The 20,950-nt window shown below is 37.2% G+C and overlaps 1 protein-coding gene across 3 annotated transcripts in view; it reads left to right on the forward strand.

Moving 5' to 3' along the window:
- The window catches only part of LOC108698044, a 44,544-nt gene extending 26,344 nt beyond the window's left edge, over window positions 1-18,200 (forward strand). For all 3 annotated transcript variants that reach the window (XM_018228846.2, XM_041588154.1, XM_041588151.1), the window contains 8 exons: window positions 2,479-2,584; window positions 5,245-5,367; window positions 6,283-6,384; window positions 7,653-7,774; window positions 9,585-9,726; window positions 14,702-14,781; window positions 15,659-15,800; window positions 17,660-18,200. In XM_018228846.2, the coding sequence (XP_018084335.1) occupies window positions 2,479-2,584; window positions 5,245-5,367; window positions 6,283-6,384; window positions 7,653-7,774; window positions 9,585-9,726; window positions 14,702-14,781; window positions 15,659-15,800; window positions 17,660-17,686 (844 nt within the window). In that variant the 3' untranslated portion in view covers window positions 17,687-18,200. The remainder of the gene's footprint in view (window positions 1-2,478; window positions 2,585-5,244; window positions 5,368-6,282; window positions 6,385-7,652; window positions 7,775-9,584; window positions 9,727-14,701; window positions 14,782-15,658; window positions 15,801-17,659) is intronic.
- Window positions 18,201-20,950: the final 2,750 nt, after the last annotated feature.

The raw sequence follows: 20,950 nt of genomic DNA on the forward strand, positions 1-20,950 counted from the left end.
CCCCTCCAAATGAAAACCCAGAATCCATACACACAACCCTCCCTACTTCATCATCATTTCATCATCATTTATTTATATAGCGCTTTCACATAAATTATTATGGATGCACCGAATCCAGGATTAGGTTCGGGATTCGTCCAGAACTCGGTTTTTTTCAGCAGGATTCGGATTCGGCCGAATCCTTCTGCCTGGCTGAACCGAATCCTAATTTGCATATGCAAATTACTTGTCACAAAACAAGAAAGTAAAAAATGTTTTTCCATTCCCACCCCAAATTGGGTTCGGATTCGGTTCGGTATTCGGCCGAATCTTTCGCAAAGGATTTGGGGGTTCGGCCGAATACAAAATAGTGGATTCGGTGCATCCCTATAAAATATATATACTCATACCTATACTAACTATAGAGTTTAGTATAAAAGAAATTGAGATTGACTGGGTAATGGGGTAACTCAAACTCTCTATCTCAGTCAGACACCTCCGCTCCAGGTGCAGCAAATGAACCAAAAAACTCAGTAAGACCGAGAGAGAGCACACGATGCAGATTAACTGCTAAGTGGTTTATTCTTCACTACATGTTTCAGGCTACACGCCCTTTATCAAGTGATCACACTTGATAAAGGGCGTGTAGCCTGAAACATGTAGTGAAGAATAAACCACTTAGCAGTTAATCTGCATCGTGTGCTCTCTCTCGGTCTTACTGAGTTTTTTATAGAGTTTAGTATCACAATAGCCTTTGATATTATGTCTGTCCAAGAAATCATCCAAGCCATTCTTATAGTCATTAACTGAATCAGCATCACAACATCACCCGGCAGTGCATTCCACAACCTCACTGTCCTGACTGTGAAGAACCCCCTACGTTGCTTCAAATGAAAGTTCTTTTCTTCTAGTCTGAAGGGGTGGCCTCTGGTGCGGTGATCCTCTTTATGGGTAAAAAGGTCCCCTGCTATTTGTCTATAATGTCCTCTAATGTACTTGTAAAGTGTAATCATGTCCCCTCGCAAGCACCTTTTTTTCCCAGAGAAAACAAACCCAACCTTGACAGTCTACCCTCATAATTTAAGTCTTCCCTCCCTCTTACCAATTTAGTTGCACTTAGTCTCTGCACTCTCTCCAGCTCTTTTATATCCCTCTTAAGGACTGGAGTCCAAAACTGCACTGCATACTCCAGATGAGGCCTCACCAGGGACCTATAAAGAGGCATAATTATGTTTTCATCCCTTGAGTTAATGCCCTTTTTTATGCAAGACAGAATTTTATTTGCTTTAGTAGCCACAGAATGACACTGCCCAGAATAAGACAACTTGTTATCTACAAAGACCCCTAGATCCTTCTCATTTAACGAAACTCCCAACTCACTGTTATTTAGGGGATCATTTACTTAGGGTCGAATTTCAAACTGGTAAAACTTCGAAATTCGATAGTCAAAGTTTTTTTTGAGTGAATTTAGCCATTTTTGATCGAATTCAAATTGATCGATTAAATCGCTCGAATTGAATGATTCGAAGGATTTAATCGATCGAACGAACGATTTTAAAAAAAAAACTTTGACTTAGCCAAATATTGGCTATAGGTTCTAGGAGGTCCCCATAGGCTTACATAGCAATACGGCAGGATTAAGGTGGAGAAGTTTTGAAGTCGAAGTTTTTTTAAAGAGACAGTACTTCGATTTTTGAATGGTCGAATATTCAAATTTTTTTCAATTCAAATTGAATTTTGGCCTATTCGATGGTCGAAAGTACCCAAAATTACTTTGAGTGTTTGAATTCGAAAATTCACTTTGACCCTTAGTAAATGGTCCCCTTAGTGTACAACTTGCATTTATATTATTTTTTACCAAAGTGCATAACCTTGCATTTATCCACATTGAACCTCATTTTCCAGTTTGCTGCCCAGTTTTCCGACTTAGACAAATCGCTCTGCAAAGTGGCAGCATTCTGCATGGAACCTATAGTTCTGCACAATTTAGTATCATCTGCAAAATTAATGAACAAGTTAAAAAGCAAGGGACCTAGTACAGAGCCCTGCGGTACTCCACTAACAACACTGGTCCAATTAGAAAATATTTCATTTACCACCACTCTTTGTAGTCTATTTTTAGCCAGTTCTCTATCCAGGTAAAAATACTATGTTCCAGGCCAACCTTAATTTAACCAGTAACCTTCTGTGTGGCACTGTATCAAATGCTTTAGCAAAGTCTAAGTAAATCACATCCACTGCCATCCCAGAATCGAGATCCCTGCTTACCTTCTCATAAAAAAAAATTAAGTAAGTCTGGCAAGATCTATTACGCATAAAACCATGCTGGCAGTATCTTATCCTTTATTAACCCTTCGAAAAGCTTTCCTACCACTGACATCAGACTAACTGGCCTATAGTTTAGAGGCTGAGAACGGGATCCCTTTTTGAATACCACATTAGCAATTCGCCAGGTGGTACTACATATTTTTTTAAAAAAAGTCTTATTTGATTTTTCAGAACCAAATGTATTGTGGAGTCTAAAATTAATAGGAATATTGAAGAACTGTTGATTTCCTTCGATAAGAGCATAAAAGAGATGCTCTATGAAGTTGCAGAAACTGAGGTATGTAAATGTAAAATGGAAGCAGAATTTCATGTTTTGTTAGCAGATATGATAAACAATGATCAATACAATTGGAGATGCACTGTACCATGTATCTTTTTATACCAAGTATATTGTAGGTGCATGGGAAAAGTTATATTGCACCTAGCCAGCATTTTACCAGCTCAGCCAGTAAAAATTAGGCTTAGGTCAATGTATTTAATAATTAAAAAATTATAATGACCGCATAATAACCCATTTCATCAGTGGCGTAACTAGATATTACTGGGCCCCACAGCAAATTATTTTTCAGGCCCCCAAAATGTTTTGGGGTTGACTTGTTTCTCCAATATTTATTGAAATTTTATATGAATTAGGGCCCATGGGGCCCCTATACCTCCTGGGCCCCCCTGCAGCCGCAGGGTCTGCTTCCTCTATAGTTACGCCCCTGCATTTCATGTCTTCGTTAAGCACTGTCAATAGGCTGGGCATACCCTGTGGTGCCATATAAATATTTTTATGTTACTGTCGAAGGATCAGTGGGGAGGCGTTGACAAACTAAAAAAAGAGACAGTTTGCCGGTAATTAAAAGGGATGTAAAGGCAAAAAAATAAAATCACTTTCTTGTTCCTTACTTATAAAGAATCCTATCTCTAATATACTTTCATTAAAAAAAATCTGTATCCATTTTTATAAAACCTGATTGTTTGCTGTTCAGATTTGCCCTTACCTTATTCGCTCTAACTCTCTGACTGCTGCAGACACAGTTCTCTAGATGATCACCGGTTGCTCTGTAGGGAAACAATCACAAATTTCGAATGGCAGGGAAGCATTGTTCAGGGTTGTCTGTGAAGGTTTTCATTGATCCAGGTCATGGTATATTTAGTAGAAGAAAGAAGGATTTCACTGGCACACGAAGGTTCTTTCAAGCAAGTACTAGCCCTTGTTGAGTTTATTTTGCAGAAGTGCAACGTTTCGGGGTGAACCCCTTTATCAAGCATCTTGTGCCAGTGAAATCCTTCTTTGTTGATACAATTGAGGTTGCCGAGGCCTCCTTCACTGTCCACCGGGTCGTCTTGTCCTGGAGAGCCAGGGTGTGCAGGCGTGGTAATTCTGTAATATTTAGTAGAAGGAAATGCAGAGCCACTGGACTTGCTCAGTAATCATTGAATATGTTTCACTACTCATCCAAGCAACTTCTTCAGTTTAACTGACGGGAAGTCCTTGGCATATAAACTCTTCCAATAATCCAATCATAATGGTGCAATGTAATTATCCAGAGAGGTGACAATTGAAATTCACAGAAGTTGTAGTTACTGTGATAGAATTAACAAGATGTTGCTAATGCTAGTTACATTGCAGTCAGTTGAACTGAAGAAGCTGCTCGGATGAGTAGTGAAACGTCTCTAATGATTACTCAGCAAGTCCAGATGCTCTAGATTTACTTCTACTAGATATTGTTCAGGGTTATTTCATGTTTTATTTGTTTAACCTGGCTAACATTTGCCAACCTCTGCTAACCTCAGCGCAAAACAGCTCCTGCACTCCCCTTTTCAGCTGAACAGCAGATAAAAATGCTACAGATTTTTTAATGAAAGTATACTAGATTTAGGTTTCTTTATACTGTAGGTAGGGAATTGGAAAAAGGAATTTTATTTTTTGCCTTTACATCCCCTTTAGTATTGACATTCTATTATCTATACACCGTATAACCTATTGGCTAGATAGCCTTCAACTAACATTGTTAGATCATTAGACACCTTGAATAATCAAGTACCATTCAGTTGACAAGCTAAGTAAACAGCAGACTTGGGGGCATATTTATCAAGGGTCTAATTTCGAATTGAAAAAACTTCGAAATTCAAATTCAAAAAGATCAACCGAAGTGTAGTCGAAGTTTTTTTTGTTGGACGAATAGGTCAGTTTTCAGTCGAATAGGTCCGTATTTGGCCGAATTAGAATTGTACGAATCGAAGGAATAGCACATTTGATTGAATTCGATTCAAAGTTTTTCCCAAAAAAACTTAGATTTTTCAAAGTCCACCAATTGACTCCAAATAGGTTCTAGGAGTTCCCCCATCGGCAGGTTTTAGATGGCAAATGGTCGAAGTCAAATTTTTAAAGAGACAGTACGTGATCAATTTCGGACTATTTGGACTATTCCCTAGTCGAAGTACACAAAAAATAGCTCGAAATTAGAATTTTTTTCATTCAAAAATTCACCTAGACCTTTGATTAATCTGCACCATGATATCTCTGGCCCTCAGCAGGTAGTGTTTAGTAAAAATCTTTCCCCATCCAGCAAAACATCACATCTAGTGATGGGCAAATTTATTCACCAGGCGCAAATTTGCAGTGAAATTCCGCGTTTCACATTGGCGAATAAGTTCATGAAATTGAAGTGAAATTTGACGCTGGCGACAATTCCGATACCTGCGACAACTAAATGCACGCCCATTGATTTTAAATACACATCAAATTGAAGACAGCATCCGAATTGTCACCAGCAGTGATTTTGACACAATCGATTGACGACGGCATCAAAATTCACTTTCACAAATTTTTCGCCGTTTCTCAGGAAATTCACTTTTTTTTTTTTGTGAAGCAAAACGCGACAAATTCGGCCATCACTAATCACATGCCATTGTTATGCATAATTTCTAACATACTTTGTGTTACAGTTGGAAACTGTCTTAAGAGAAAATATCGAACAGGCAACCACAAAATGGAAACAGTATAAGGAAAAAATTAAATCTGTTGGGGTTTTCAGTCCTCACTTTTATGGAAGAAATCCTGTGTACAAGGTAACATTATTTAATGCTAAATTTGGCCATAGGAACATTTTAATATTTCATCCACAAATCCAATCATAGTGCTAACCTGAAATTATGTACCAACTGTTTTATACCACATTGAGCAATAATAGAAGCAAAACACTAGTATAAAGTATTATTTCAACATCAAAATATTTAGTGAAGTGAAGGTGAGGACTCCAGTGTTACTTAGGGGCCTGTTTATCAAAATTTGTGTAATTTTATAGATTTTTTCTACTTCTAATAAACAAAAAAAAGCTTAAATGTAAATATAAAAAACTTAATTGAAGAACTTGAAAAACATGAATTGAATAAATAGTTTAAATATTGCCTAGGACAGCTCTCATTGACGTTTACATGACCTTAAAGTTTTCATACGGTACAAGTTTTTTTAGCTTAATAAATGCTTGATTTATAAATACAATTCGAGTTTCTGGGTTCTAGCTCAAAAAAACTCAAGTCGCGGTAGAAACCTAAATTAAAATGTTGATAAATCAGCCCCTTAATGTGGATTACACTATACAATGGGCTGGATAGTTAGGAGAGTCATCTAGCAATCACCACTTACTGTTTTTTAGCCAGAAAGTGACCATTTTCAGGCCAAAAATCACCTATCATGAGTGGTGACACGTGGTTTCCATTCATATCATTGACAAGAGGCAGGGGTGGATATTTTGCACTTGCCTATAGGCTAAATTATGTTAGCAGAGCAACTTTACATGTGCCATTAGCTTTAGACCTTATATAATTAGCTTTAACTTTTCCTCCTGATACCCATCTTCTTTAAACATCGATCGGTCTAATGGTAAAATAATGAAAGCAAATATTTCATTGTTATATTAGGGATAATGTTATTGAAATCGGCTTCTACAAAACAAATGTTTACATCTCTATCATGTTTTATAGGTTTTACTAAACAATATTTTCTTTGATGGCTTAGAAGAAAAAAAAGGACACATTTTCCAGGAAATTAAAATCAGAATTGACGATTTACTCAAAAAATACAAGGTATAAATAACCACATGATGATGAATAATTGACACTAAGGAATTCATATTTTTTACTCTCGTTTGTAGGCATTAAATGAACATTAATATCAACAAATTAAAGATAACAGACAAGCTCTGTAGAATATAAGGGTGTTCTATAGAGCTTATTTGATATCTACTATGTAATCAGAGCCTTGAATGCCTGTCCCCATGGCTACACAGCAGCTTATGTATATACTTCTATATAACTAAAGTAGTGTTTCTTAAACAAACACAACAGTTTTACCTATGCAGGACAACAGTACAAAGTGTTGTTTCATATATGTGTGAAATGTGTGAAAAATTAAATGTATGGAATTCATATTAACCACTGTTTTTATGTTTTTCCTGGTTACTTCTAGGAGATGCTATGTGGGATATTGTGTGTTTATTAACCTTTATAAAACATTCTATACATAACTTCCAAAAGAACATTATGATTTTTTTCCTTTTACTATTATACAACGTTCATGGGATGATGGGAGGAAACTTTTTTAAATTAGAGAATTCTAGTCCTCAGGTACCTAAACCTTGTGCAAACCACCAATAATGCTTATGTACATGTCTGACAACTCCCATAAACTCCCATGAACTCGAAATTCGACCATCGAAATTTATTTAAAAAATCTAATTTTTCAAAGTCGGGTGAATAAGATTGACCCGCAGACTCAAATTGAATTTGAATCGAATTAGAATTGAATTTAATAGAATTTCAAAAACTTGGTTTGAGTTTTTTCTCCCAAAAAAACTTGAATGTTAGGAAGGCTGTAAACAACCCCAAATTGATCCCAGGGCATCTTCCATAGTCTTCCACAGGTTTAAAGTGGTGAATAGTCGAATTTGAGTTCTTAAAGGGCCAGCCTATGATAAATCTAGAAAATCATATTCAAAATTCAAATTTAAAAAAACAAGTCAAATTAGAAATTAGAATTTTCACTTTCGACCCTTGATAAATCTGCCCATAAGTGAAAAGAGTAAACAATTAAATTTTTGTTTAAAAAAAAAGTAGGCTTAAACTGCACCCTTGTATAACTGTGCCAAATACAATACGTAAAAAATTGCCAGCCACCATTTTAACTGGCACATTAAAGTTAAAAAATTCTTACACTCCATCCATAAATAACTTTCAGTTGTAAGTTAGATGCAGAAATTTGTGACACAGCTGAATTGAAACATGACCTGTTCCTACTCTTCAAATGGCCTTCAGCATTTTTAACTATAACCAATTTATTACCATGTGTCTTTTAGAGAAAAATCCTTGGACAGTGTAGGGAAGACCTCAATAACTTGCTAGGGGACAACCATGATTCCTTCACTTTGGAATTTGTCCAAAATACCATTGAAAATGAACTGGATGGTGCACTTGCATGGTAAGTGGATAGTATGCAGTAATAAAGTGCTAATTAATTAAAGAAGAACATTTTATTCGTTCCTAATGAAAACTTACTTATATCCCACAGATGTTTTACCAATTTTTCTCCTCCTCTCAAATGTGTTTTTCTTTTTTACTGAGAAATTGGGAAGCTCAAAGTTGCTAAGTTCCACTTAAACCAATAGGCAAATAACCTTTTGCTTGAGTGAAAATATTTATTTCACTCTACTTACCTAGGAATTCTTTGTTTTGCTTGGGGCATCATTTATTAATCCTTGAGGAAGAGGATCAGAGAAATTAATGTATCCATCTTTTTTCTACAAGTGTTTTTCTTTTTTGATTTATTAAAAAAAAGCTTGCTAAATGGTAGGTGCTGAGCTTTTTATTTTTTTAAATAAAGAAAAAAAAAATTAAAATTATTGTAGGAAAAAGTGCTCTTTATGTAAAAAAATGCAATCATGATTAAAAAGACAAAACGTTATTTTTAACAATGATCTCCTTGATTCCCATCCACAAAGATGGATAAATCAGCACCTACAGTAGGGTCATTGTTACCTAAGGGGATGTAGAAAAAACATAAATAACCTGTAGAATTTAGATTGCTTTGTCGATGATTAATAAAGGGGTAGTTTAACTTAACTTTTATTATGTTACAGAATGGTTAATTCAAAGCAACTTTTCAATTTGTCTTCATTTTTTTTTCATTTGTGGTTTTTGAATGATTTGCCTTCTTCTCAGCTTTCAAACGGGGGTCACCTACCCCATCTAAAAAAAATAAACACTCCATAAGTCTACAAATGTATTGTTATTGCTATTTTTTATAACTCATCTTTCTATCTATCAGGCTCTCCCTATTCATATTCCAGTCTCTTATTCATATTAGTGCATGGTTGCTAGGGTACTTTGGACCCTAGCAAACAGATTGCAGAAATGTTAAACTGTAGAGCTGCTGAATAAAAAGCAAAATAACTAAAAAAAAACACAAATACTAAAAAATGAAAATCGATTGCAAATTGTCTCAGAATATCACTCTCTACATCATACTAAAAGTTAATTTAAAGGTGAACAACCCATTTAACAAATAGGGGAAATAACATAGAAGGTATAAAATTAAAGGTTAAGACCAATATATCCATAATCTAATGCTAGAAAATTGCCTCTGTTATTATATTGTTACCTATATGTCTCATGGGTTCTGAGATGGGTTCTGTATATTATATTGATCTACTCTCTTGACATTTTAAAAAGTTAAACCTGAAAATTAACTTGCCTCAGTTTGTGTTCCATGTTCAAAACAACTGGTGATAGCTGTGCATAAAATGTTTTGTTTAGTTCTTGGCATTTGAAATGTTTATACGCACTGTCAGTTTTAAAACAATTTCTGTTAAATTAGGGTTAGTTAGGAGATATTGGGCCTGTTTTGGAAGAGACGACTGGTATAGTTAGTACACATATTCCAATGTATTATCTAGCCCCAGCTAAGCACTGTATTAACTCATTGCTTTAAGAGACTGATTGGGGGTTATATTAACTTTTAATCCTAAAAAAAATACATTTTTGAAAACCATCTCATTTTAATGATACTAGGAATGCATCTTGGCATTATAGGTAGCAAATAGGTATAACGATTATTTAATGAAGCCAGCATTATCAGTATAGGGTAACCTTCTTTCTATCTGTATCTAATGTTGCTAGATAGGTTTACACATAATTAATCCATATGTATTTTGACATTTAGAGCTTTCATTCTACTGCTGTAACAATTCAGTTGAATATATTTTTATACATTATATGAATATTTTTTTTAGGTATTTAGGGAAGAAAAGGCGCCCTTTCAATGAGAAAACAATGAAAAAATGTTTTGAAGATTGTCAAAATCAAAGTTTTAAAAAATACATTCTCGTACCAAATTATAACATCAACCATCCTTTGGAAACTGCAAAACAAAACGTAAGTAATGTGCACATATTTATATTGTAGTTTTTTAAGACTACATAATATATACACAAAGTATAGTCAATGATGTTGGACACACATAATGTCAAAGGCTATTGTGATACTAAACTCTATAGTTAGTATAGGTATGGGTATAGAGAATTTATGTGAAATTAGGGAGAGGTGTGTGTATGGATGCTGGGTTTTCATTTGGAGGGGTTGAACTTGATGGACTTTGTCTTTTTTCAACCTAATTTAACTATGTAACTATGTTGCATTCTGGACTTGCCCGTAATTCCAGGGATGCCTTAGTGGTTTGCACCAAGTAAATTGGATGTCAATGTCATTATTAGCAATGCTTTTCCAACCCAAATGCAGAGTAAATGGCATGCGCAACAACTTGTGTGATGTACCAGCTTGGACACCATTTTACAGTCACCTATATTTACATGTCTGAAATAGGATCCCTTTTTGAATTATGGCATCAGCAATTTGCCAATCTCTTGGTGCCATCCCAAACATCAAAGAAGTGTAGAGTGGTCTGTAGAATGTCCTACATCCTCCTACTTCATTTTTCTACTTTTTTAAATATATTTTATAAATATTGTCTGTATTGCCCTATAACCTTTTTGTTATTAGGTATTATTTAGCAAATATATAAAGAGTTTTTGAACTCAACAACCCAAGCTCCCTTAAGATATAATGAACAAAGGGAAGGTAAAAGCCAAAAAGTATTTATAGTGTTAACCGTAAGTAAATACTGTGAAAAATTCTATCAATAGTGTCGCTAAATTATGGTGCCATCTACAAACGGAGAGGTATTCTGTGTTTCACATGTGGTAGCAATGTGTAGGGGGGCTGAGGGATTTTTGTCTAAGTATACTTAGATATGATCAAAATAGTTTATTAAAAAAGTCTGCAAGCTCTTCATATCAAGTGAATCCCTGCAGGGATATTCATGCACTAAAACTTATTTTTTTCTCATTTTCCAAACCAAATTAATTAGATTCAGTGTTTTTATAAATCCATGATCTTTGGGTTATTTATTATAATCCACGAAAATGCTGGTATGTTCGTATATTTTTTTGTATTTGTTCTACCTAAAAATCAGATCTTATCAAGCTGAATCATACGAATAAATCGGCAGACTTTCCTTAATAACTTGAGAATTGCGAGCGGTTTCCACGAAAATATTGAGAATTTGGAGAAATTTAAATGGATGTTCATTTCCACGCTTCCTGTTTTATTTCAACAAACAGGAAGTCCTCCAGCAGCCATTTTAGGAGAATAGCCAGACATTTTGAAAAGCAAAGGAGAAGGAGGCACATTTGTCAAGCTGCCCAAATATTAAAAGAAAAAAAATGACCAACAGGGGAAGAAGGCATGAGAAGGAAGAGTATGGGGAGGAAGGTAGGCAGAAATGGGGGAGGAAGGTAGTGGTGGGGGGGCTCAGGACTTTTTTGAGGGGGGCCAAGAGGAAGGAGTGGAGGGAGCTGCCTCTCAAGCAAGTCCTCAGGGGCTGGGGATAGGTAGGGGGCCGAAGTTAGGGAATCCAGTAGGGGGGAGAAACATCCTGGACTCCAGCCAGGACAGGTGGAGGGTGTGAAGGGTAACTGAGGAATTAGAGGAGGAGGAGTGCCCTTGCAGGAGGTAACCTGGCCTGGAAGTGGGTCCTGGGGCAGGGTAGAAATTAGGTTGTTAGGTGGGGGGGACCCCATTAGTTAGGGGGAGGGGTAGTGTTAAGTATTGACTGTGATGTTTTATATTTTTACGTAATGTCTATGTTCAGACTGAGTCATGCCTTGTTAACCTTATTAGGCTGTAGGGCTCATCAAGTCTAATGAAATAAGTGCTTGCCAGTAACCGAGTAACCCTTTCTAAAGTGGTGTCCTTTAACGGTCAAGGGGGGCTGTTAGAGGATGTAAAAAATACTCAGACTGGGTGTATGATGTGCCTTTGGCCTCTAGGGTAACTTTCTATTTCTTGTGTAAATTTTCTATAAAATGTTTTATTAAAATATGATACTTTTGATATCAGTATTAGTGGATGTTTAAAGTATTGTTTAATATTTATTAATCTATTTCATAAAAACATACACTTCAAAATGTTTAATTTTTTCTTTATTTGGGGTAAAGATGATCAGGTTTTCAATCAAATTCTTTGTGAAAGGCAAAAAAGTGTCCCAAAATATTGGTTAAAGATGTTGCTTTAGTCATTAAGTGGCAATTCATTGGAGGAAACACAGGCAATGAAATTTTACACATGCTGGGCACAAGTCACTTCCCCTTTAAATTATGGGGGGTCAAACTTTGCCATCACGTCTCCTTTAAAAAGTGGGGTCTGCAATCTGAACGTCACTTCCCCTTTAAAATGTGGGGTCCACAATCTGGATGCCACTGTCAGGAGCACCCTGTGTTCCAGTCTTCTTCGAAATTGCATCCAAAATGGCGGTGTCAATGTGATGTCAACATGCAGGTGCATCTAACACGCAAATTCAACATAAATAGACGCTGATGACCTTGGTTCAATGCCCAATATAGATGTTTCTTTGCAAAAATTCCTGGGTGCTTCTTAATAATTTTTTCTGCTTGATTAATCGGTTCCTGATTTACTGCTTTGTTTATGACTACAATTCCTCGCTGCCTGCCCTGATCTTTTCTGCCTGGATACAACCATGAGTCTTCTTTAACTCTTTTGATACTGCAAACTGGACTTTCTGAATATAGCTTCCTCCTTGGTCCTAACTTCACCGATCAACGGTCTAAATCTGGATGTCACTTCCCCTTTAAATTAAGGGTCTAAAATTAGTAACTAAACTTCTCCAGGTAAATATGTGTAAAGGACAGGCTGATGTTGACTTTACCAAATTTTTGTGTATTTCAAGGTTAAACTCGAAAAAAAATTGAGAATTTAAGTCCTCCATAGGACTCAATGGTCTTTGCCAGGCCAAACCTGGCATATTTCTTTATTTTTGAAGACAATTCGACTTAAAATGAGTAAAACCTGATATGTTTCACGAATACCCAATTTTTCAGTATTAATCCCTGATAAATTCAAATATTTATGGCAAACCCTACGAAAACTAAAAAATACAAAAATATTGTAGAATGTCATTAGCTAATCTCAAAATTAGCGATATTGAAAAAATAACATTTTTTTGACAAATTATCAGTAAATAACCGCCTAAGTATTGTTGGATTCAATAGTAGTGCTGCTATATCGATCCAATAGCTGAATGATCTACTTACTTAGTAAAGTATTGATATTGACAATGTAACAAAAGCCTGAGGGCAGCAAATGCATTCACGTTCTCTGATTCAAGTGCCTCTCTCACAACTTGGTACAGCGCAGAGCTAATCAGTGCAGGGTGGGAACTAGGGGTAGGTAGAAGAGACAGGTTGACGCCTAGGTCTCCTCTGTTATTATTGCACTATTATAGCACATGCAATATAATTATATATTGATATCAGAGCAGTTAAAGGTTGCAAAAGAAATTCAACCCTTGTATTTAATAACATGAAATAGTAGCCAATTGGTGGTGGAGGCGCAATCAGCATAAATTTGTGGGTGGAACAGGACATAGTATATCTTATATTCATGCCATTATCGATTTCTAACCTTGAAAATCTTTACAAAGGGATGGCCACATGGACAGTGTATTTACTTTGCACATGCTATAATTCAAGGCCCAGATTGGGACTGTGATGATAACAATGTTGTAATCTACATTTATTTAAGTCACACTCCTCTCCGCTGGACATCTTTAAAATGATCCTCTTTATAGTAATGAGCATTGTGGTTCTGAAACCTATTAGACAATTTTATGCATATACTTTTTAACTATATGTTGCAGTGTTGAATATTGCAACACATAGTCTGTGACAAACGACCGCACTCTGAAGACCGGACTTAGTTCTCTCTTGGTGGGTGCAGGGTCCAAAAAGATTCATATAACGATTTGTCAGCAAGGATCCGCACACCAAAGTTTTCATTTAACCAAAGTGTTTTATTTCGTACATAGCTCCGACGTTTCGGCCCACATTAGGGCCTTTCTCAAGGATGAGAAAGGCCCTAATGTGGGCCGAAACGTCGGAGCTATGTACGAAATAAAACACTTTGGTTAAATGAAAACTTTGGTGTGCGGATCCTTGCTGACAAATCGATATATCGATATATATATATATATGTCTCATTGATTATTTTGAATGGCTGGTTTCAAAAAAAGACCTTAAAGAGGCTTCACTTGTTTTTATGCATATACAATTTTATGCATATACTTTTTAACTATATGTTGCAGTGTTGAATATTGCAACACATATATATATATATATATATATATATATATATATATATATATATATATATATATATATATATATATATATATATATATATATATATATATATATATATATATATATATATATATATATATATATATATATATTTCATTGATTATTTTGCATGGCTGGTTTCAAAAAAAGACCTTAAAGAGGCTTCACTTGTTTTTATGGTTTTGGAAGTACTTATTTGACTTTAAATCACAGATATGGTTTTGATAAGGTATTTGGAATTTGAGGGAAATTCTTTAATAATCTGCCTCTTCTGCTTCTAGTTCTGACCCTGCTTTTAGTTTTTATTTGTCAGTCAGGAAGGGGACATGGGAAGTAGCCAAGGAAGAGAGAAGCAATGAGTGACTGGATTAAGAATTGGGTGAGTGGGAGTAAAGTTGACAAGCAGAGGTTAGGGAGAGGATAAAGTTGTTGGGTGGGGGAGAAGACTTGTGGAGTATGCAACTGAAAGCATATGCCACAAATAGCTATAGGTTGCTCAATTCTTCTATATGGGACCTCACAAAGTCTGTTATGTACCGTGTCTCACTACACAGATTGTCAGGCACAGCAGTTGCATCATGGGATTCATTCAGTTGAAGTCCCAGCTAAAAAAACTTTTCTAATACAAGATTCTTGTTTGCATTTTTGCTGTCTAGACTGAACTAAATATCGAAAATTGTATAATGGATATAAAAGAACCTTTTTTAATCAAGCTGTCTGCTCTGCATAAGGAGAGGTAAGGAGAAAATTAAGAAATAGAGTTGTATGTTTTGTAGCAAATTTCTGTAGTTTTGCATTTTTTGATGCAAATGTTTAGATAAAAGGGGCCATTTACAAACCACAGGATAGGATGCAAAAAGAGTTCCAAATACAGGTCCAAACCTCTGTATTTCAACAGGCAGTGTGTTACAGGTTCACTAGCAGTTTCTTACAATAACACCAAAAAATGAATGTGTTTTCAAGTAATGAAAACATAATATACTATTTCCTTGCACTGGTAAAATTGGTGTGTTTGCTTCAGAAACTCTTCCAAAGCTGCTGTGTAGCCGTAGGAGCAGCCATTCAAGCTAAATAATGCTATAATAAACAGGTTACATAGATAGAAAAAAAGTTCTGCAGAATATAATTGATTTAGATTTCTGTGCAAGAACTAAAGCCATTTAAGAAGAATGCGCCTTTAATTGAGAATTTACCTTTAAGGAAAATGCACCGTTAACAAAATGCAGATACACAGAATGCACAAGGAAACTGGAAACAACATAAAGTAAACCATACCTGTACATGCAGTATTAAAAAGCAAAATTGAACACAAATCTTTGTGCAGAAGGTGAAATATCAAAAAGTAACACTATAAGATATCAATAAAGTACCTATTTATCCTTACATTACTACTAGGGACAGTATCCAAATCCAAATGAATTAGACCTTACAGAAAAAGTATATATTAAATAATTTAAATCAAATATTGTACTTTGACTCCATTCCTTTTGACACCACTTTCAGTTTTAGAATATTCAGTACAGTAAATTATTCATAGTTGGGAGTCTTCTTATATGTGCCGGTACTCTCAAATTTAAACAGCCCTTTCTGTACCCTTTTCACTTTATTTCTAGAACGAAAAGCCTTTATGGAAAACTCGTGACGTCTAAAGGAGTTTCTAAAATGTGGCAGCGGCTGGTGCAGCAAATGAAACAGATTTCTCGGCTAAGAGCCGATCACAAGCCCACAGAAAGTCTTGATGATTTATTTCACATGGTATGATTTCTTCTTTCACTCATAATCTGTTTTAGGGTAGGATAGGTAACATGCAGGAAACTGACCTGTACTATGTATTCTAAATTATGCTAAATCCTTATTGAAAAATATAGGTCTAAGCCTCTCTACCCCTGCTTGGCTGCTCTGCTCCTTTGATCTCTAAGGCAACCCTTGCCTAATTGTCTGGCTGGATGATTTAATTAATTGATGTCTTCTACTTTTAGACTGGCCAGTACACTTTTGCTGCCATGATCTAGGGTCCCATCATTCTGTCCTGCAAAACATCTCCATTGGGTTTTCTGAGAAGAGAAAATAATGTTCCTATAATATAGATGTTTCAGCATCTCTCCTCCCCACCAGCACTAAACCTCAGGGCCTACAGTGACTGCCTCAGTAACACTACCCCTGAGCCAGCCCTGATCACATCGTTAACCACTCGGGGAAGCCAAATATTAGTCACCCCCAAGTGAATGTATTTACTTACCTGAAACCCCTGGCCGGTGCTCAGCGCCGGATTTCTTTTCCGGCCGCCCCTAGGCCGTGCGGTCCTAGCTCCTGCCTTCCCAGCGGGCTGGTGAAAAAACACCTGCGCAGCTGGTGTAGTTGAACGGGGACGCGAACGTCCCCATAATGCGGCTGGGCGGCATGCCGCCCCTATTTTTTGCTGCCCTAGGCCCGGCCTATGCAGCCTTGCCACAAATCCGGGCCTGCCGGTGCTCTTATCAGCAGAAAACTGCAGCTTTACTCTCATAGAGCAACCATTTTTGGTTGCAAGAACATTCACTCCCTTCCACCAAACAGCAATTTAAATGTGGAAAATATAGAAAAGCAGAAATGGAAGGCAAATAATTCAAAAACTATAAAAAAAGAAAACAAATGTGAAGTTGCTTAGAGTTAATTGTTTTTGGAACTGTTCAAAAATAGGTTGAGTTCTTCCCACCGATTATAAATCATAACTCTTTTCTATTTCACCCAATGGCAAAGTATTCCAGGTAATATTTGTGAGATATAGTCCTGCATGTGACAAAGCTGTCAGTACCACAGTATGTTCCTATGTAAATTTTGTCTGAGAAATGGTAGTAATCATCCCCTCCTGCCCCCTAACTTGCATTTCATTTAGGGGCTGTGTGCTAACCATCTTGCCTATGGCATGTAGTAAGGACAAGGCTTGTGTGTGCCCACAGATACTGTGTTCTGCATCTTGGGTCTGATTTTTTTTAATCAAGTGTGAGCTGCATAGTTCAGCTACACTGATTTTCTCTGCATGAGCACTTAGGGGAGCACTCTTGGTTTTTCCCAAATGACTCCCAGTATCTTTTTAGGGAAATGTTATAAGATAGTCTTCATCTTTTTATAGTCTTCATCTTCATCTTAGAATCACTTCAAAGTTACTTTTTTTTTTTAAATCTAAAATGTGCACAAATTTGTTCACCCTGTCTGAAATTAATATGATTTTGTAGAGAGTTGATTTAACTTTTAAGAGTTTAAGGGGGTTATATAAATAATGGCACTCAGTTTGCTCAGGAGCAGTTACCCATAGCATTGGTTGCTATTAGTGATGGGTGAATTTGCGCCGTTTCGAAAAATTAGTGAAACTGCGCCGGCGTCTCCTTTTTGACGGCGTCCGTTTTTTTTGCGCCAGCGTATTTTCGTGGCCGTTTTGCAAATTTATTTGCCGGCAGCGAATCTCGCAAACTCGTCGCCAATTTGCGCCTGGCGAATAAATTTGCCGTCACTAGTTGATATGAGTTACTGTTCCTGGGCCAATTTAGTGCCTTTTATTACATATGGGGGTATGAGTTTTGGAAGTGCTCAAACAGATGGATTCCTTGATGCTTTTCCTTTCAATTTCTTTCCAGATGTCAGCAAACTTACATGAACCCTAATGGATATGGAGATTCTCACATCCATGAAGAAATGACCAGAAAGAAATGGAAAACAACATTTCTATTTAACTTTTTAGATTAGATTAGTTTTGTGATTTATAATGACAATCTTACTTTCAGATTGATACTATATTGTTCTTTCCTTGGTGCCACTAATTTAAATATGCTGGCAGCTTTATAGTTAAATTGCCCATGCCATCCCTTGAACTTTTGCTTTCTTTAGTGCTGGTATAAGACTCCAGTTCAGTACTTGACTGTACTACATCCTGACTTTCATTTTTCCAAAGGGAGCCACCATCAGAACTACAAGCAGCTAATGCACAAAAACAATTTGTGAATAAAAATATTGGTTCTGGGGATAACATGTTGATTGTCATGGTAGGGGACTGAAGATTTAGTTACTTTTTATTCAGGCAGTCCCCTAAGTTTAAGACAGCTAAGTGGGTCCTTAGTTATGGATGGTAATATATTTTCTTTTCCTGTGTTATTCTCCTAGCAGTTCAGTAACTGTTCTGTTCTACAAAAAGGTGGAGCCAACATGTGCTCTCTTTCTTGGTATTCCACCTTCCTGAAGGTGGGTGCAGGTTAGGGTCTGGGTAGGGGTTTGGGCTGCCTCCTTTTTAATTAAATAGGTCTGGCCAAGAGGGCAGGGCAGTAGCATACTAGGGATGAAAGTGACATCAGGGGGTGGAGCAGTGACCTTTCAGAGGTGAGATTGTGACATCAGAGATGGGGTTTTGTACTGAGTCATTTACTTCAAAGCCCTTTCTGGATTTCCTACTTTGTAAATTGAGACAGGCAGTTTTCACCCAGGAAGCCCTTCTGAAAACCATGCTGTTTGGAGACAACCCTAGCGGAGACAGGCCCAGTAGGTGAAGAGAGTGTGAGGATTCCTTTGTAATATCTAGTATAGGTAAATCTAAAAACAACTGGAATTGCTGAGTAATCAATGAAGACGATTCACTACTCATCCGAGCAGCTTCTTCAGTTCAACTGACTGGTGTGGGAAGTTCTCGGCATATAAACTCTTCCACTAATCCATTTACAATGGCACATTGTAACTCTTTGAAGAGGTGACATTTGAAGAAATTCACAGAGGTGTAGATTCTGTGTAGTTACTGTGATACTGGATAATCCTATCACAGTAACTACACAGAATCTACACCTCTGTAAATTTCTTCAGATGTCACCTCTTTGAAGAGTTACAATGTGCCATTGTGATTGAATTAGTTTAAGAGTTTATATGCCGAGAACTTCCCACACCAGTCAGTTGAACTGAAGAAGCTGCTCGGATGAGTAGTGAAAGTCTTCATTGATTACTCATCAAGTCCAGTTGTTTTTAGATTAACCTATACTAGATATACCATGACCTGGATGAATGAAAATCTTCATAGTCATATTCCTTTGTAATAGCACACTCTAGGAGTGAGAGTTAGGATTAGGGTAGTTAGTAAGCAGCCTGATACTCCAACAAGGAAAGTCCTGGGTGTACCACCCTCAGGATAGGGACTCAAGAATACAGACTAAGGAACTACTTAATTCCAATTGGAGGGTCTGATATTTGTGATTGACATTTTCAAATAGACCATCTGCGGCTGGATTACCGGTCTTTGATCTGTGCAAAGACTGAAGGAAGTACCTTCTGTGAGCAATATCGAAGAACTGTACTGTATGATTTTCCTTCAAGAGATTTGTTCCTCCTTTCTACAAATAAAGAGTTACTGTTTACTTTAAGAACCACTGATGTCCAGTTATATCTACAGGAAAACCCTTCCTGCATCTATATACAAGGGCCCACACCTAAAGATTTAGAGTCACATGCAATTTACCATAGCCATAGGTTTTCAGTTAATATATTAAACTTGAACAACAAATTGCCATACCTCCCTGAGTCAATGGGAAAATATATCTCACCCAGATATACCAAGCCATAGGGGAATTGAACCCTACAAAATAAAATCGAATGTCGCTATAGTTTGGGGATAATAAGTGTCTTTATGTATTACCATGTACTTGCTGCTAGATATAAAAATTGGCCCATGGTTGTAAGACTCACCCTGGTGGTCTAGTGGGCGACGTGGTTGCTCACCATGTCTCCGACCCGGCCTGACTTACTATTCTCCACTCTGCTTTTGCTAGCCCGGTCTGCCTGTCCACGTTATATTGTCTTCCGAGCTGTGTTGTCTTCCATCCAGTATCCTTGGTGAAATGATCATGCCCCTTTGCTCGCCCAGAATCTTTAGCTTTGCTCCTCTCTTAGTAAGACCTGGCGGCATCCAAATAGCTGAGAGCTCCTCCGGAGGTGAAAGGCGGCTGTTAAAGGCAGAAGCAAGAGCCGAGACCAGGGAGCCTAGCACTGGTTCTGGATTTAGGGTGTTGAACGTGACAATGGTATTTTAGGAAAGAAAACATTAATTTGAAATAGTAACAGCCAGAAATCAAAGCTGTAAACTTTGGCTGGGGCTTCTGTACTTGGAAAGGGTAGGATGCCTATGGAGAGTAGTATGAAGAGCATTCAAGCATCTATGCAATGATCTGTTGATACACTGGGTGGCTGGCTGTAAATCTGTCAGAAATTTTGTATGTGCTTTAGCACTAGCCAGTGGCGTAACTACCGGGGGAGCAGGGGGTGCAATTGGGCCAGGGCCCGCACCCCCCCAGGGCCCCCGGCAGCTTGCGCGCCACTGTGTTCTTAGGTAAATGCGGCCGTTTCCTGCGCCAGGGCCCGCCCCCCTCTAGTTACGTTTCTGGCACTAGCCACTCTATGACCAAAATTCACTAAAGGACAAAGCGCCTAACGCTAATGTGAATTCGCCAGCGTATCGCAATTTCGTTAATTTGCCGATTCACTAACGGACGCTGGTGTAAATTCGCTAGTGTTACTTCGCACCCTTACGCCTGGCGAATTTGCGCAACGGACGTAACTAGGCAAATTCACTAACGCGCGCAGTGTACTGAACGCTACCTTTTACGCCAGACTTCCTTCACCACCTCAGACCAGGCGAAGTGCAATAGAGTAGATAGGGATTGCTTCCAAAAAAGTTAAAACATTTTCTAAGTCCCAAAAATCTCTGGCATTTTTTCTTTTTTTATGGGTGATAGGCTGAAAAAGATCGAAAAAATTTTTGGGGCTACCCTCCTTCCCCCCTACATTTCCTAACTCATGGCACCTTAACTATAAAGTGGGCACATGTGTAGGGCAAAATAAAAATTTTATTTGCTGTTTTGAAGGTTTCCCAGGCTTGTGTAGTGAAGCTTCATATA

This window comes from Xenopus laevis, chromosome 1L, assembly GCF_017654675.1.
Source record: "Xenopus laevis strain J_2021 chromosome 1L, Xenopus_laevis_v10.1, whole genome shotgun sequence".
NCBI lineage: Eukaryota > Metazoa > Chordata > Amphibia > Anura > Pipidae > Xenopus > Xenopus laevis.